At 33.3% G+C, this 19,883-nt stretch overlaps 1 protein-coding gene across 3 annotated transcripts in view; it reads right to left on the bottom strand.

The window, feature by feature from the left end:
• Positions 1-16,882: 16,882 nt before the first annotated feature.
• Positions 16,883-19,883, bottom strand: part of LOC129948913 (semaphorin-2A) — a 420,780-nt gene continuing 417,779 nt past the window's right edge. For all 3 annotated transcript variants that reach the window (XM_056060061.1, XM_056060062.1, XM_056060063.1), the window contains one exon: positions 16,883-17,731. In XM_056060061.1, the coding sequence (XP_055916036.1) occupies positions 17,663-17,731 (69 nt within the window). In that variant the 3' untranslated portion in view covers positions 16,883-17,662. The remainder of the gene's footprint in view (positions 17,732-19,883) is intronic.

Below are 19,883 nucleotides of genomic sequence, written 5' to 3'. Positions count from 1 at the left end.
TCGAGAAAATCGTGGGCTAACCCCTTGCCGAAAAAAAGTAGTATTTTCAAAACTATTTCCCACCCAATCAAGATTCACATCAAAAGAAAGGTATTTCAATCCTCTATTCACAACTGCAAACCAAAAGGTTCTATGAGATCTCGTTTCCGAAAAATACGTCAAAAACTAAAATTACAGAATTCCGACCCAGCCTGTCAAAAATTATCTTTCGATAAGTTTTTTTCCTCAACCAAGCCTCCAAACAAGATGCGGTTTTCACTATAATAAAGAGCATCGACCCACCTATCCAATAATGCATAAATCTCAAAAATAATTTTTTCTTCAGTTTTTCGAGAAAATCGTGGGCTACCCTTGCCGAAAAAAAGTAGTATTTTCAAAACTATTTCCCACCCAATCAAGATACACATCAAAAGAAAGGTATTTCAATCCTCTATTCGCAACTGCAAACCAAAATGTTCTACGAGCTCTCGTTTCCGAAAAATTTGTCAAAAACTAAAATTACAGAATTCCGACCCAGCCTGTCAAAAATTATCTTTCGATAAGTTTTTTTCCTCAACCAAGCCTCCAAACAAGATGCGGTTTTCACTATAATAAAGAGCATCGACCCACCTATTTAATAATGCATAAATCTCAAAAATAATTTTTTCTTCAGTTTTTCGAGAAAATCGTGGGCTAACCCCTTGCCGAAAAAAAGTAGCATTTTCAAAACTATTTCCCACCCAATCAAGATTCACATCAAAAGAAAGGTATTTCAATCCTCTATTCACAACTGCAAACCAAAAGGTTCTGCGCGCTCTCGTCTTCGAAAAATTCTTCAAAAACTAAATTACAGAATTTCGACCTAGCCCATCACAAATTATCTTTCGATAAGTTTTTTTCCTCAACCAAGCCTCCAAACAAGATGCGGTTTTCACTATAATAAAGAGCATCGACACACCTATCAACTAATGCATAAATCTCAAAAATAATTTTTTCTTCAGTTTTTCGAGAAAATCGTGGGCTAACCCCTTGCCGAAAAAAAGTAGTATTTTCAAAACTATTTCCCACCCAATCAAGATTCACATCAAAAGAAAGGTATTTCAATCCTCTATTCACAACTGCAAACCAAAAGGTTCTATGAGATCTCGTTTCCGAAAAATACGTCAAAAACTAAAATTACAGAATTCCGACCCAGCCTGTCAAAAATTATCTTTCGATAAGTTTTTTTCCTCAACCAAGCCTCCAAACAAGATGCGGTTTTCACTATAATAAAGAGCATCGACCCACCTATCTAATAATGCATAAATCTCAAAAATAATTTTTTCTTCAGTTTTTCGAGAAAATCGTGGGCTTGCCGAAAAAAAGTAGTATTTTCAAAACTATTTCCCAACCAATCAAGATACACATTAAAAGAAAGGTATTTCAATCCTCTATTCGCAACTACAAACCAAAATGTTGTACGAGCTCTCGTTTCCGAAAAATTCGTCAAAAACTAAAATTACAGAATTCCGACCCAGCCTGTCAAAAATTATCTTTCGATAAGTTTTTTTCCTCAACCAAGCCTCCAAACAAGATGCGGTTTTCACTATAATAAAGAGCATCGACCCACCTATTTAATAATGCATAAATCTCAAAAATAATTTTTTCTTCAGTTTTTCGAGAAAATCGTGGGCTAACCCCTTGCCGAAAAAAAGTAGCATTTTCAAAACTATTTCCCACCCAATCAAGATTCACATCAAAAGAAAGGTATTTCAATCCTCTATTCACAACTGCAAACCAAAAGGTTCTGCGCGCTCTCGTCTTCGAAAAATTCTTCAAAAACTAAATTACAGAATTTCGACCTAGCCCATCACAAATTATCTTTCGATAAGTTTTTTTCCTCAACCAAGCCTCCAAACAAGATGTGGTTTTCAGTATAATAAAGAGCATCGACCCACCTATCCAATAATGCATAAATCTCAAAAATAATTTTTTCTTCAGTTTTTCGAGAAAATCGTGGGCTAACCCCTTGCCGAAAAAAAGTAGTATTTTCAAAACTATTTCCCACCCAATCAAGATACACATCAAAAGAAAGGTATTTCAATCCTCTATTCACAACTGCAAACCAAAAGGTTCTGCGCGCTCTCGTCTTCGAAAAATTCTTCAAAAACTAAATTACAGAATTTCGACCTAGCCCATCACAAATTATCTTTCGATAAGTTTTTTTCCTCAACCAAGCCTCCAAACAAGATGTGGTTTTCAGTATAATAAAGAGCATCGACCCACCTATCCAATAATGCATAAATCTCAAAAATAATTTTTTCTTCAGTTTTTCGAGAAAATCGTGGGCTAACCCCTTGTAGAAAAAAAGTAGTATTTTCAAAACTATTTCCCACCCAATCAAGATACACATCAAAAGAAAGGTATTTCAATCCTCTATTCGCAACTGCAAACCAAAATGTTCTACGAGCTCTCGTTTCCGAAAAATTTGTCAAAAACTAAAATTACAGAATTCCGACCCAGCCTGTCAAAAATTATCTTTCGATAAGTTTTTTTCCTCAACCAAGCCTCCAAACAAGATGCGGTTTTCACTATAATAAAGAGCATCGACCCACCTATTTAATAATGCATAAATCTCAAAAATAATTTTCTCTTCAGTTTTTCGAGAAAATCGTGGGCTAACCCCTTGCCGAAAAAAAGTAGCATTTTCAAAACTATTTCCCACCCAATCAAGATTCACATCAAAAGAAAGGTATTTCAATCCTCTATTCACAATTGCAAACCAAAAGGTTCTACGAGATCTCGTTTCCGAAAAATTCGTCAAAAACTAAAATTACAGAATTCCGACCCAGCCTGTCAAAAATTATCTTTCGATAAGTTTTTTTTCCTCAACGAAGCCTCCAAACAAGATGCGGTTTTCACTATAATAAAGAGCATCGACCCACCTATCCAATAATGCATAAATCTCAAAAATAATTTTTTCTTCAGTTTTTCGAGAAAATCGTGGGCTAACCCCTTGCCGAAAAAAAGTAGTATTTTCAAAACTATTTCCCACCCAATCAAGATACACATCAAAAGTAAGGCATTTCAATCCTCTATTCGCAACTGCAAACCAAAATGTTCTACGAGCTCTCGTTTCCGAAAAAATCGTCAAAAACTAAAATTAGAGAATTCCGACCCAGCCTGTCAAAAATTATCTTTCGATAAGTTTTTTTTCCTCAACCAAGCCTCCAAACAAGATGCGGTTTTCACTATAATAAAGAGCATCGACCCACCTATTTAATAATGCATAAATCTCAAAAATAATTTTTTCTTCAATTTTCGAGAAAATCGTGGGCTAACCTCTTGCCGAAAAAAAGTAGTATTTTCAAAACTATTTCCCACCCAATCAAGATACACATCAAAAGAAAGGTATTTCAATCCTCTATTCGCAACTGCAAACCAAAATGTTCTACGAGCTCTCGTTTCCGAAAAATTCGGAAAAAAATAAAATTACAGAATTCCGACCCAGCCTGTCAAAAATTATCTGTCGATAAGTTTTTTTCCTCAACCAAGCCTCCAAACAAGATGCGGTTTTGACTATAATAAAGAGCATCGACCCACCTACCCAATAATGCATAAATCTCAAAAATAATTTTTTCTTCAGTTTTTCGAGAAAATCGTGGGCTAACCCCTGCCGAAAAAAAGTAGTATTTTCAAAACTATTTCCCACCCAATCAAGATGCACATCAAAAGAAAGGCATTTTAATCCTCTATTCGCAACTGCAAACCAAAATGTTCTACGAGCTCTCGTTTCCGAAAAATTCGGAAAAAAATAAAATTACAGAATTCCGACCCAGCCTGTCAAAAATTATCTGTCGATAAGTTTTTTTCCTCAACCAAGCCTCCAAACAAGATGCGGTTTTCACTATAATAAAGAGCATCGACCCACCTATCCAATAATGCATAAATCTCAAAAATAATTTTTTCTTCAATTTTCGAGAAAATCATGGGCTAACCCCTTGCCGAAAAAAAGTAGTATTTTCAAAACTATTTCCCACCCAATCAAGATACACATCAAAAGAAAGGCATTTCAATCCTCTATTCGCAACTGCAAACCAAAATGTTCTACGAGCTCTCGTTTCCGAAAAAAATCGTCAAAAACTAAAATTAGAGAATTCCGACCCAGCCTGTCAAAAATTATCTTTCGATAAGTTTTTTTTCCTCAACCAAGCCTCCAAACAAGATGCGGTTTTCACTATAATAAAGAGCATCGACCCACCTATCCAATAATGCATAAATCTCAAAAATAATTTTTTCTTCAATTTTCGAGAAAATCGTGGGCTAACCTCTTGCCGAAAAAAAGTAGTATTTTCAAAACTATTTCCCACCCAATCAAGATACACATCAAAAGAAAGGTATTTCAATCCTCTATTCGCAACTGCAAACCAAAATGTTCTACGAGCTCTCGTTTCCGAAAAATTCGGAAAAAAATAAAATTACAGAATTCCGACCCAGCCTGTCAAAAATTATCTGTCGATAAGTTTTTTTCCTCAACCAAGCCTCCAAACAAGATGCGGTTTTGACTATAATAAAGAGCATCGACCCACCTACCCAATAATGCATAAATCTCAAAAATAATTTTTTCTTCAGTTTTTCGAGAAAATCGTGGGCTAACCCCTGCCGAAAAAAAGTAGTATTTTCAAAACTATTTCCCACCCAATCAAGATGCACATCAAAAGAAAGGCATTTCAATCCTCTATTCGCAACTGCAAACCAAAATGTTCTACGAGCTCTCGTTTCCGAAAAATACGTCAAAAACTAAAATTACAGAATTCCGACCCAGCCTGTCAAAAATTATCTTTCGATAAGTTTTTTTTCCTCAACCAAGCCTCCAAACAAGATGCGGTTTTCACTATAATAAAGAGCATCGACCCACCTATCCAATAATGCATAAATCTCAAAAATAATTTTTTCTTCAGTTTTTCGAGAAAATCGTGGGCTAACCCCTTGCCGAAAAAAAGTAGTATTTTCAAAACTATTTCCCACCCAATCAAGATACACATCAAAAGAAAGGTATTTCAATCCTCTATTCGCAACTGCAAACCAAAATGTTCTACGAGCTCTCGTTTCCGAAAAATTCGTCAAAAACTAAAATTACAGAATTCCGACCCAGCCTGTCAAAAATTATCTTTCGATAAGTTTTTTTTCCTCAACCAAGCCTCCAAACAAGATGCGGTTTTGACTATAATAAAGAGCATCGACCCACCTATCCAATAATGCATAAATCTCAAAAATAATTTTTTCTTCAATTTTCGAGAAAATCGTGGGCTAACACCCCTTGCCGAAAAAAAGTAGTATTTTCAAAACTATTTCCCACCCAATCAAGATTCACATCAAAAGAAAGGTATTTCAATCCTCTATTCACAACTGCAAACCAAAAGGTTCTATGAGATCTCGTTTCCGAAAAATACGTCAAAAACTAAAATTACAGAATTCCGACCCAGCCTGTCAAAAATTATCTTTCGATAAGTTTTTTTCCTCAACCAAGCCTCCAAACAAGATGCGGTTTTCACTATAATAAAGAGCATCGACCCACCTATCCAATAATGCATAAATCTCAAAAATAATTTTTTCTTCAGTTTTTCGAGAAAATCGTGGGCTACCCTTGCCGAAAAAAAGTAGTATTTTCAAAACTATTTCCCACCCAATCAAGATACACATCAAAAGAAAGGTATTTCAATCCTCTATTCGCAACTGCAAACCAAAATGTTCTACGAGCTCTCGTTTCCGAAAAATTTGTCAAAAACTAAAATTACAGAATTCCGACCCAGCCTGTCAAAAATTATCTTTCGATAAGTTTTTTTCCTCAACCAAGCCTCCAAACAAGATGCGGTTTTCACTATAATAAAGAGCATCGACCCACCTATTTAATAATGCATAAATCTCAAAAATAATTTTTTCTTCAGTTTTTCGAGAAAATCGTGGGCTAACCCCTTGCCGAAAAAAAGTAGCATTTTCAAAACTATTTCCCACCCAATCAAGATTCACATCAAAAGAAAGGTATTTCAATCCTCTATTCACAACTGCAAACCAAAAGGTTCTGCGCGCTCTCGTCTTCGAAAAATTCTTCAAAAACTAAATTACAGAATTTCGACCTAGCCCATCACAAATTATCTTTCGATAAGTTTTTTTCCTCAACCAAGCCTCCAAACAAGATGCGGTTTTCACTATAATAAAGAGCATCGACACACCTATCAACTAATGCATAAATCTCAAAAATAATTTTTTCTTCAGTTTTTCGAGAAAATCGTGGGCTAACCCCTTGCCGAAAAAAAGTAGTATTTTCAAAACTATTTCCCACCCAATCAAGATTCACATCAAAAGAAAGGTATTTCAATCCTCTATTCACAACTGCAAACCAAAAGGTTCTATGAGATCTCGTTTCCGAAAAATACGTCAAAAACTAAAATTACAGAATTCCGACCCAGCCTGTCAAAAATTATCTTTCGATAAGTTTTTTTCCTCAACCAAGCCTCCAAACAAGATGCGGTTTTCACTATAATAAAGAGCATCGACCCACCTATCTAATAATGCATAAATCTCAAAAATAATTTTTTCTTCAGTTTTTCGAGAAAATCGTGGGCTTGCCGAAAAAAAGTAGTATTTTCAAAACTATTTCCCAACCAATCAAGATACACATTAAAAGAAAGGTATTTCAATCCTCTATTCGCAACTACAAACCAAAATGTTGTACGAGCTCTCGTTTCCGAAAAATTCGTCAAAAACTAAAATTACAGAATTCCGACCCAGCCTGTCAAAAATTATCTTTCGATAAGTTTTTTTCCTCAACCAAGCCTCCAAACAAGATGCGGTTTTCACTATAATAAAGAGCATCGACCCACCTATTTAATAATGCATAAATCTCAAAAATAATTTTTTCTTCAGTTTTTCGAGAAAATCGTGGGCTAACCCCTTGCCGAAAAAAAGTAGCATTTTCAAAACTATTTCCCACCCAATCAAGATTCACATCAAAAGAAAGGTATTTCAATCCTCTATTCACAACTGCAAACCAAAAGGTTCTGCGCGCTCTCGTCTTCGAAAAATTCTTCAAAAACTAAATTACAGAATTTCGACCTAGCCCATCACAAATTATCTTTCGATAAGTTTTTTTCCTCAACCAAGCCTCCAAACAAGATGTGGTTTTCAGTATAATAAAGAGCATCGACCCACCTATCCAATAATGCATAAATCTCAAAAATAATTTTTTCTTCAGTTTTTCGAGAAAATCGTGGGCTAACCCCTTGCCGAAAAAAAGTAGTATTTTCAAAACTATTTCCCACCCAATCAAGATACACATCAAAAGAAAGGTATTTCAATCCTCTATTCACAACTGCAAACCAAAAGGTTCAGCGCGCTCTCGTCTTCGAAAAATTCTTCAAAAACTAAATTACAGAATTTCGACCTAGCCCATCACAAATTATCTTTCGATAAGTTTTTTTCCTCAACCAAGCCTCCAAACAAGATGTGGTTTTCAGTATAATAAAGAGCATCGACCCACCTATCCAATAATGCATAAATCTCAAAAATAATTTTTTCTTCAGTTTTTCGAGAAAATCGTGGGCTAACCCCTTGTAGAAAAAAAGTAGTATTTTCAAAACTATTTCCCACCCAATCAAGATACACATCAAAAGAAAGGTATTTCAATCCTCTATTCGCAACTGCAAACCAAAATGTTCTACGAGCTCTCGTTTCCGAAAAATTTGTCAAAAACTAAAATTACAGAATTCCGACCCAGCCTGTCAAAAATTATCTTTCGATAAGTTTTTTTCCTCAACCAAGCCTCCAAACAAGATGCGGTTTTCACTATAATAAAGAGCATCGACCCACCTATTTAATAATGCATAAATCTCAAAAATAATTTTTTCTTCAGTTTTTCGAGAAAATCGTGGGCTAACCCCTTGCCGAAAAAAAGTAGCATTTTCAAAACTATTTCCCACCCAATCAAGATTCACATCAAAAGAAAGGTATTTCAATCCTCTATTCACAATTGCAAACCAAAAGGTTCTACGAGATCTCGTTTCCGAAAAATTCGTCAAAAACTAAAATTACAGAATTCCGACCCAGCCTGTCAAAAATTATCTTTCGATAAGTTTTTTTTCCTCAACGAAGCCTCCAAACAAGATGCGGTTTTCACTATAATAAAGAGCATCGACCCACCTATCCAATAATGCATAAATCTCAAAAATAATTTTTTCTTCAGTTTTTCGAGAAAATCGTGGGCTAACCCCTTGCCGAAAAAAAGTAGTATTTTCAAAACTATTTCCCACCCAATCAAGATACACATCAAAAGTAAGGCATTTCAATCCTCTATTCGCAACTGCAAACCAAAATGTTCTACGAGCTCTCGTTTCCGAAAAAATCGTCAAAAACTAAAATTAGAGAATTCCGACCCAGCCTGTCAAAAATTATCTTTCGATAAGTTTTTTTTCCTCAACCAAGCCTCCAAACAAGATGCGGTTTTCACTATAATAAAGAGCATCGACCCACCTATCCAATAATGCATAAATCTCAAAAATAATTTTTTCTTCAATTTTCGAGAAAATCGTGGGCTAACCTCTTGCCGAAAAAAAGTAGTATTTTCAAAACTATTTCCCACCCAATCAAGATACACATCAAAAGAAAGGTATTTCAATCCTCTATTCGCAACTGCAAACCAAAATGTTCTACGAGCTCTCGTTTCCGAAAAATTCGGAAAAAAATAAAATTACAGAATTCCGACCCAGCCTGTCAAAAATTATCTGTCGATAAGTTTTTTTCCTCAACCAAGCCTCCAAACAAGATGCGGTTTTGACTATAATAAAGAGCATCGACCCACCTACCCAATAATGCATAAATCTCAAAAATAATTTTTTCTTCAGTTTTTCGAGAAAATCGTGGGCTAACCCCTGCCGAAAAAAAGTAGTATTTTCAAAACTATTTCCCACCCAATCAAGATGCACATCAAAAGAAAGGCATTTCAATCCTCTATTCGCAACTGCAAACCAAAATGTTCTACGAGCTCTCGTTTCCGAAAAATTCGGAAAAAAATAAAATTACAGAATTCCGACCCAGCCTGTCAAAAATTATCTGTCGATAAGTTTTTTTCCTCAACCAAGCCTCCAAACAAGATGCGGTTTTCACTATAATAAAGAGCATCGACCCACCTATCCAATAATGCATAAATCTCAAAAATAATTTTTTCTTCAATTTTCGAGAAAATCGTGGGCTAACCCCTTGCCGAAAAAAAGTAGTATTTTCAAAACTATTTCCCACCCAATCAAGATACACATCAAAAGAAAGGCATTTCAATCCTCTATTCGCAACTGCAAACCAAAATGTTCTACGAGCTCTCGTTTCCGAAAAAAATCGTCAAAAACTAAAATTAGAGAATTCCGACCCAGCCTGTCAAAAATTATCTTTCGATAAGTTTTTTTTCCTCAACCAAGCCTCCAAACAAGATGCGGTTTTCACTATAATAAAGAGCATCGACCCACCTATCCAATAATGCATAAATCTCAAAAATAATTTTTTCTTCAATTTTCGAGAAAATCGTGGGCTAACCTCTTGCCGAAAAAAAGTAGTATTTTCAAAACTATTTCCCACCCAATCAAGATACACATCAAAAGAAAGGTATTTCAATCCTCTATTCGCAACTGCAAACCAAAATGTTCTACGAGCTCTCGTTTCCGAAAAATTCGGAAAAAAATAAAATTACAGAATTCCGACCCAGCCTGTCAAAAATTATCTGTCGATAAGTTTTTTTCCTCAACCAAGCCTCCAAACAAGATGCGGTTTTGACTATAATAAAGAGCATCGACCCACCTACCCAATAATGCATAAATCTCAAAAATAATTTTTTCTTCAGTTTTTCGAGAAAATCGTGGGCTAACCCCTGCCGAAAAAAAGTAGTATTTTCAAAACTATTTCCCACCCAATCAAGATGCACATCAAAAGAAAGGCATTTCAATCCTCTATTCGCAACTGCAAACCAAAATGTTCTACGAGCTCTCGTTTCCGAAAAATACGTCAAAAACTAAAATTACAGAATTCCGACCCAGCCTGTCAAAAATTATCTTTCGATAAGTTTTTTTTCCTCAACCAAGCCTCCAAACAAGATGCGGTTTTCACTATAATAAAGAGCATCGACCCACCTATCCAATAATGCATAAATCTCAAAAATAATTTTTTCTTCAGTTTTTCGAGAAAATCGTGGGCTAACCCCTTGCCGAAAAAAAGTAGTATTTTCAAAACTATTTCCCACCCAATCAAGATACACATCAAAAGAAAGGTATTTCAATCCTCTATTCGCAACTGCAAACCAAAATGTTCTACGAGCTCTCGTTTCCGAAAAATTCGTCAAAAACTAAAATTACAGAATTCCGACCCAGCCTGTCAAAAATTATCTTTCGATCAGTTTTTTTTCCTCAACCAAGCCTCCAAACAAGATGCGGTTTTCACTATAATAAAGAGCATCGACCCACCTATCCAATAATGCATAAATCTCAAAAATAATTTTTTCTTCAGTTTTTCGAGAAAATCGTGGGCTAACCCCTTGCCGAAAAAAAGTAGTATTTTCAACACTATTTCTCACCCAGTCGATATGCATATCAAAAGAAAGGTATTTGTATGCCGTACCCTTGACTACAAACCAAAATGTTGTACGAGCTCTCGTTTCCGAAAAATTCGTCAAAAACTAAAATTACAGAATTCCGACCCAGCCTGTCAAAAATTATCTTTCGATCAGTTTTTTTTCCTCAACCAAGCCTCCAAACAAGATGCGGTTTTCACTATAATAAAGAGCATCGACCCACCTATCCAATAATGCATAAATCTCAAAAATAATTTTTTCTTCAGTTTTTCGAGAAAATCGTGGGCTAACCCCTTGCCGAAAAAAAGTATTATTTTCAAAACTATTTCCCACCCAATCAAGATACACATCAAAAGAAAGGTATTTCAATCCTCTATTCGCAACTGCAAACCAAAATGTTCTACGAGCTCTCGTTTCCGAAAAATTCGGAAAAAAATAAAATTACAGAATTCCGACCCAGCCTGTCAAAAATTATCTGTCGATAAGTTTTTTTCCTCAACCAAGCCTCCAAACAAGATGCGGTTTTGACTATAATAAAGAGCATCGACCCACCTATCCAATAATGCATAAATCTCAAAAATAATTTTTTCTTCAGTTTTTCGAGAAAATCGTGGGCTAACCCCTTGCCGAAAAAAAGTAGTATTTTCAACACTATTTCTCACCCAGTCGATATGCATATCAAAAGAAAGGTATTTGTATGCCGTACCCTTGACTACAAACCAAAATGTTGTACGAGCTCTCGTTTCCGAAAAATTCGTCAAAAACTAAAATTACAGAATTCCGACCCAGCCTGTCAAAAATTATCTTTCGATCAGTTTTTTTTCCTCAACCAAGCCTCCAAACAAGATGCGGTTTTCACTATAATAAAGAGCATCGACCCACCTATCCAATAATGCATAAATCTCAAAAATAATTTTTTCTTCAGTTTTTCGAGAAAATCGTGGGCTAACCCCTTGCCGAAAAAAAGTATTATTTTCAAAACTATTTCCCACCCAATCAAGATACACATCAAAAGAAAGGTATTTCAATCCTCTATTCGCAACTGCAAACCAAAATGTTCTACGAGCTCTCGTTTCCGAAAAATTCGGAAAAAAATAAAATTACAGAATTCCGACCCAGCCTGTCAAAAATTATCTGTCGATAAGTTTTTTTCCTCAACCAAGCCTCCAAACAAGATGCGGTTTTGACTATAATAAAGAGCATCGACCCACCTACCCAATAATGCATAAATCTCAAAAATAATTTTTTCTTCAGTTTTTCGAGAAAATCGTGGGCTAACCCCTGCCGAAAAAAAGTAGTATTTTCAAAACTATTTCCCACCCAATCAAGATGCACATCAAAAGAAAGGCATTTCAATCCTCTATTCGCAACTGCAAACCAAAATGTTCTACGAGCTCTCGTTTCCGAAAAATTCGTCAAAAACTAAAATTACAGAATTCCGACCCAGCCTGTCAAAAATTATCTTTCGATAAGTTTTTTTTCCTCAACCAAGCCTCCAAACAAGATGCGGTTTTCACTATAATAAAGAGCATCGACCCACCTATCCAAGAATGCATAAATCTCAAAAATAATTTTTTCTTCAGTTTTTCGAGAAAATCGTGGGCTAACCCCTTGCCGAAAAAAAGTAGTATTTTCAAAACTATTTCCCACCCAATCAAGATACACATCAAAAGAAAGGCATTTCAATCCTCTATTCGCAACTGCAAACCAAAATGTTCTACGAGCTCTCGTTTCCGAAAAAATCGTCAAAAACTAAAATTAGAGAATTCCGACCCAGCCTGTCAAAAATTATCTTTCGATCAGTTTTTTTTCCTCAACCAAGCCTCCAAACAAGATGCGGTTTTCACTATAATAAAGAGCATCGACCCACCTATCCAATAATGCATAAATCTCAAAAATAATTTTTTCTTCAGTTTTTCGAGAAAATCGTGGGCTAACCCCTTGCCGAAAAAAAGTATTATTTTCAAAACTATTTCCCACCCAATCAAGATACACATCAAAAGAAAGGTATTTCAATCCTCTATTCGCAACTGCAAACCAAAATGTTCTACTAGCTCTCGTTTCCGAAAAATTCGGAAAAAAATAAAATTACAGAATTCCGACCCAGCCTGTCAAAAATTATCTTTCGATAAGTTTTTTTCCTCAACCAAGCCTCCAAACAAGATGCGGTTTTCACTATAATAAAGAGCATCGACCCACCTATCCAATAATGCATAAATCTCAAAAATAATTTGTTCTTCAGTTTTTCGAGAAAATCGTGGGCTAACCCCTTGCCGAAAAAAAGTAGTATTTTCAAAACTATTTCTCACCCAGTCGATATGCATATCAAAAGAAAGGTATTTTTATGCCGTACCATTGACTACAAACCAAAATGTTGTACGAGCTCTCGTTTCCGAAAAATTCGTCAAAAACTAAAATTACAGAATTCCGACCTAGCCTGTCAAAAATTATCTTTCGATAAGTTTTTTTCCTCAACCAAGCCTCCAAACAAGATGCGGTTTTCACTATAATAAAGAGCATCGACCCACCTATCCAATAATGCATAAATCTCAAAAATAATTTTTTCTTCAGTTTTTCGAGAAAATCGTGGGCTAACCCCTTGCCGAAAAAAAGTCGTATTTTCAAAACTATTTCCCACCCAATCAAGATACACATCAAAAGAAAGGTATTTTAATGCTCTACCTACAACTGCAAACCAAAATGTTCTACGAGCTCTCGTTTCCGAAAAATTCGTCAAAAACTAAAATTACAGAATTCCGACCCAGCCTGTCAAAAATTATCTTTCGATAAGTTTTTTTCCTCAACCAAGCCTCCAAACAAGATGCGGTTTTGACTATAATAAAGAGCATCGACCCACCTATCAACTAATGCATAAATCTCAAAAATAATTTTTTCTTCAGTTTTTCGAGAAAATCGTGGGCTAACCCCTTGCCGAAAAAAAGTAGTATTTTCAAAACTATTTCCCACCCAATCAAGATACACATCAAAAGAAAGGTATTTCAATCCTCTATTCGCAACTGCAAACCAAAATGTTCTACGAGCTCTCGTTTTTGAAAAATTCGTCAATAACTAAAATTACAGAATTTCGACCCAGCCTGTCAAAAATTATCTTTCGATAAGTTTTTTTCCTCAACCAAGCCTCCAAACAAGATGAGGTTTTGACTATAATAAAGAGCATCGACCCACCTATCAAATAATGCATAAATCTCAAAAATAATTTTTTCTTCAGTTTTTCGAGAAAATCGTGGGCTAACCCCTTGCCGAAAAAAAGTAGTATTTTCAACACTATTTCTCACCCAGTCGATATGCATATCAAAAGAAAGGTATTTGTATGCCGTACCCTTGACTACAAACCAAAATGTTGTACGAGCTCTCGTTTCCGAAAAATTCGTCAAAAACTAAAATTACAGAATTCCGACCCAGCCTGTCAAAAATTATCTTTCGATCAGTTTTTTTTCCTCAACCAAGCCTCCAAACAAGATGCGGTTTTCACTATAATAAAGAGCATCGACCCACCTATCCAATAATGCATAAATCTCAAAAATAATTTTTTCTTCAGTTTTTCGAGAAAATCGTGGGCTAACCCCTGCCGAAAAAAAGTATTATTTTCAAAACTATTTCCCACCCAATCAAGATACACATCAAAAGAAAGGTATTTCAATCCTCTATTCGCAACTGCAAACCAAAATGTTCTACAAGCTCTCGTTTCCGAAAAATTCGGAAAAAAATAAAATTACAGAATTCCGACCCAGCCTGTCAAAAATTATCTTTCGATAAGTTTTTTTCCTCAACCAAGCCTCCAAACAAGATGCGGTTTTCACTATAATAAAGAGCATCGACCCACCTATCCAATAATGCATAAATCTCAAAAATAATTTGTTCTTCAGTTTTTCGAGAAAATCGTGGGCTAACCCCTTGCCGAAAAAAAGTAGTATTTTCAAAACTATTTCTCACCCAGTCGATATGCATATCAAAAGAAAGGTATTTTTATGCCGTACCATTGACTACAAACCAAAATGTTGTACGAGCTCTCGTTTCCGAAAAATTCGTCAAAAACTAAAATTACAGAATTCCGACCTAGCCTGTCAAAAATTATCTTTCGATAAGTTTTTTTCCTCAACCAAGCCTCCAAACAAGATGCGGTTTTGACTATAATAAAGAGCATCGACCCACCTATCAACTAATGCATAAATCTCAAAAATAATTTTTTCTTCAGTTTTTCGAGAAAATCGTGGGCTAACCCCTTGCCGAAAAAAAGTAGTATTTTCAAAACTATTTCCCACCCAATCAAGATACACATCAAAAGAAAGGTATTTCAATCCTCTATTCGCAACTGCAAACCAAAATGTTCTACGAGCTCTCGTTTTTGAAAAATTCGTCAATAACTAAAATTACAGAATTTCGACCCAGCCTGTCAAAAATTATCTTTCGATAAGTTTTTTTCCTCAACCAAGCCTCCAAACAAGATGAGGTTTTGACTATAATAAAGAGCATCGACCCACCTATCAAATAATGCATAAATCTCAAAAATAATTTTTTCTTCAGTTTTTCGAGAAAATCGTGGGCTAACCCCTTGCCGAAAAAAAGTAGTATTTTCAAAACTATTTCCCACCCAATCAAGATACACATTAAAAGAAAGGTATTTCAATCCTCTATTCGCAACTGCAAACCACAATGTTCTACGAGCTGTCGTTTCCGAAAAATTCGTCAAAAACTAAAATTACAGAATTTCGACCCAGCCCAACATAAATGATTGGTTTATTTCCTCAACTAAGCCTAGAAACAAGATCATCAAATCCAGGGTTTTGGGAAATATCGGAAAACAAAAAACGAAAAAAGCTTGTCCTATCCATGTGACACTAAGTGTTACTTCCTTCCTGCAGTGAAATATTTATGCATTAATTTTTCTTCTCCTTTTTTTAAAAATCATATTAAAATGTTTGATATTGGAAATTTCTAAAAGTATGAATGAATTCAAACTTTTGTAATCTTTTATTCAAACAAAATCCTTTGATCCTTTGAGTCATCTTAAAATTTTTGATTTAATTAAAAATAAAAAACAATCTCTAATCAAACTACAAAAGTTTTTAGTCCTTTGCTTTTCTTGTAAACAATTATTGCAATTTAAACGTTCGTCTTTATATTCGGCAATAAAGTGTGGGTCCCTCTCATTCTTTTTCATAGACATTTATTAAGAGTTTTAACCACTAGGCCACAGTTCTATGGACTTTGGTATTTTGAAACATTTTATTTTCTATTTTGAAGAAGTTTTACCTACCACTAAATTTAAATTTTATTTATTTCGTTGTTTTATGGTAAACTTTTTTAATATGTTCACCATTTTTATAAAAAAAATTGTTATTTAAAAAAGAAGAAATAAAAATTACAAACAAAAAAGAAAGCGAATTAATAAAAAAGTGTTGCCAATTGAGAAATAAAACAAATTTTTTCTTAGTTTTTATTTAATTATATTCTTTTTTTTATTTATAATACTTTTTTGTTTTATATAAAATAATATTGTTTAAAAAAAAAACCTTAAATAATAAAAATAAAAGAATTTTAAGTCAATTTAAAGAATTGCAAAACTAAAATATACGAATACGAATACAAACAGAATTGAATATTTTACGATGATTTAAATTTGTGTTATAATAATAAATTTTAATTTTTATTAAAACTATAAACACTCGATTATCTCTGCTAAGGGAATAGATTTACATATTTTATAGAATTATTGAATTGAAAAAATTATAAAAATTGAAGAAAAAAAGTATAAACAAATTATTGTAAGTACAAGAAGGAATTATACAATTATATAAATTATATGTTTTTATATGAAAACTTAACATCACATTGCTTGAATTATTATTTTACTTCTTTTTTTTTAAATGTATTATTTGCTTATGTACTCAGTATATAAATGATTCACTTAATTAATATTATTTTTTTTGTTTTTTAATATTATTATATAATGTATAGTAATATAGTATATATATAATAGTTTTTATTTTTCATAAAATTATAATCTTTTTTTCTTTTGTTAGTTTAAATAAACTTCTTTTTTTTTAATTCGATATGAAAAATTGCTGAGAATGAGATTTTATTTTGTTTATAATTTTAATGTTTATATAGAATTATAATTAAACAAAAAGCTGCAAGAAAAACATAAATTTTATATTTATCTATTTTGATAATGACGTTGATGATGATAATGATGATGTTGAGTTATTGAAAATTGTATTTTTAACTCTCGTGTTTTTTTAAGTGGTTATAAAATTTCTTTTTTATCTTTTTATTTTTAATTTTTATGATTAAGTGTTTTGTTTTCTTTTTATTTTAAAATTAGCTAAAGTTTTAGTTGAGTTTGTTTTTCATGACAATTTATGTTTATGTATTTTTATGTTAAGGTTTTTATGCATGAAGTGAGTGAAAGTTATGAGCGTTTTTGTGCTGTATTTTTCAGTTTTAATATTGAGAAAAGTTATAAATATAATGACTAACTTATGTCTATCAGTACTGCGCCGAATTTAAGAGAGTTTTTTTCTTTTGGTGTTTAAAAAAAAAATAAAATTTATGGAATACTTTTTTGTTTATATTTCGTTTTTGCTCTTTAATAGGTTTTTTAAAATGTTGTTAAAATCCAATCTCAATTAAGTATCCACAGGACGATGATAGTTTCAGGATGTCTTTTTTTGTATTGTGGCTACAAGTTTTTAGTTTTTGTTGATGTTTGAAATTTTTTTTAAAACCTTTAAATTCAGTACTTTATAGTTTTTTATTGCATAGTTATGGTTTAGACAAGAATACTCTTTTTAAAAAACAAAGTTTTCTGTAGTAGGTAATATTACTTTATAATTTTGATGTGGATAAAAAGTTTTTTTTTTTAATTTTTTTTGTTGTTGTTGTTCTAGGTTAACTTTTCTATATATTTATTTTAATTTTTATTTTTAAAGTCAGCACAAAGTGATATAGAAATTAAAAAAGATATTTAAACAAAAAAAAAACCTGCTGGAGTTTTGATGTGGTGAATATGTATTATGTATGTATAGCTTATTGGAAAAGTTTTATGGACGAAATTGAGAGTTTATTTTGATATCAGACATTGTTTTTACGAAATACTTCGTTGGTGTGTTGATTGCTGAAGTTTTGTCGGGTGGAACATTGCTGTAAAATAAATTTAAAAAAATAAATATTAGGACACATTTTAAAAATTGATGTGATGGATAAGTTTTTATATTTTTTATATTTTCAAAATATTTTTTTAAAGTCGTCAAATAGTTACCTATGAAATTCGTACTTAAATTTAATTATATTAAGGAAAGGTATTAAATAGGAGAGTAAACGACTTTTCTTTAATTTGGTATAACATTTCAAAGGGTTTTTATAATTGAAGGTTTCATTTTGAATAGACCATTATTTGGTCAACGAAAATTGTTATAGCTGCTAGCTTTGAACATTTGACAAAATAAAAACTACGTCGTTATCATTGGAATTTAACAAAATTACGAATAAGATATTTTTGAAAACCCAAGTTTTTCGATTGCTTGTCAATCTTTGGAATTGGTTAGCCTACATAATTAATTAAGTATTTTTTCTTAAGAATTAAGCCTCAAGGCTTTAAGTGTTTTTTAGTATTTTTTTTTAAGAATTGAGATTTAAGACTTTTAGTGTTCAATCTCATTAATCACCAGCAACATCGAGTTGTATCTTCATTGATTAGGTCCCTGAAACGCATCAAAATGATTTAGATTTTTATCGAAATATCATTTTCAGTAATGACACCGATTTGGACGTGGCTACGTTAATGAACAGAAATATCGCATTTGAATATCTTAAAATCAAAAGCTATTGTTAAAAAATCTGCATTTTCAAATTCAACGTGTCAATATTTTGTGCGTTTTTGGACTCTTGGCCAAGACTTTAGAAGTATAATTAATGATGTTATCGACCATTGCTAACCTCTTGCTGAAAAAAGTAGTATTTTCGAAAATATTTCCAAACCAGTCGAGTTATTTTAATGATCTCGTACATCCAACTGCAAACCAAAATGGTCTGCGAGCTCTTTTTTCAGAAACATTAGTCAAAAATTAAAATTACAGAACAAGATGTTGTTTCACCATAATTCAGATCATCGACCCATCTATCTATGATGCATAAATCTTATTAATTGTTTTGTTTTTCAATTTTTTGAAAAATTGTGGCCTAACCCTTTGTCGAAAATAAGTATAACTATTTTCCAGCCAATGAAACAGACTCACATTTTAACTTGAGACAGATAGAAACTATATTGCAGGTATGGTATTTGTACAAAATTTCGAACTTGAAATTTTAATCAAAGTTCACGAACCTATATTTTAAAATTTACTCATAAAATAAGTTTGTTTACAAGCATTAAAAATGTTAATGAAAAACGAATTGGTTTAGTATTTTATTTTTTAAAAAAACGTAAGAGTGGTGTTTTTATATATTAATTTTTTGTATAACGGGTTATCCATTTTGCAGCTTCAAAAGCATTGGGCTGGAATTTGACATCTGTCAATTTGACATCTGTCAAACAAAGTTGTTAAACCAATTTTTTTGTCAGTTAAAAGTCTGACATTTGCGAAAATGGATCGGTTAACTATCGCAAAACGCATACACATTATAAGACCTACTACGAAAATGGTGATTCTGCCACAGCCACATAACATGTTTCAAAAGGAAATTAAGGTTTACATAATCGACCAACTACGCAAGCAATTGGCAATATTGTGAAGAAATTTTAAGAGAATAGATTGGTTAGAGAAATTGTAAGGCATGCGCATCATCGTTTTACTCGTATCACTGAAAATATTGCGGCTGAAAGTGAAAGTGTTGCCAAAGACCCGAATGTGGCGATTTCTCGTTGCTCTCAGGAATTAGGACTGTCTTACGGCACGTTATGGAGTATTTTGCATTTGGATCTACACTTACATCCATATAAAGTTCAGCTCACACAACACCTGAAGCCAGCTGACCATTCACAACTTCGTAGATATATAAGTCGATTGATTGCTTGAACACAGTCAGCGCACGACGAAGCACATTTCTCACTCGTTGGGTATGTTAATGAACAAAGTGGTCTTATTTGGCGTCCTGAGAAACCTTAAGCAATTGAAAAGAGGCCATTACATCCACAAAAAGTCACTGTTTGGCGCGCTCTTTGGTTCGGTGTGATTGGACCTTACTTCGACAACGATGATGGAAGGATGGTCATATGAGAACCGACTTTTTCATGAAGACTTTGAGAACATGTGGTTTCAACAAGATGGTAGTGTCACATGCCACACAACTCGAG

The sequence above is a fragment of the Eupeodes corollae genome, chromosome 3 (genome assembly GCF_945859685.1).
Source record: "Eupeodes corollae chromosome 3, idEupCoro1.1, whole genome shotgun sequence".
Lineage (NCBI taxonomy): Eukaryota > Metazoa > Arthropoda > Insecta > Diptera > Syrphidae > Eupeodes > Eupeodes corollae.
Note: the sequence above shows the minus strand (reverse complement) of the source record. Positions and strands in the feature narration are given on the sequence as shown.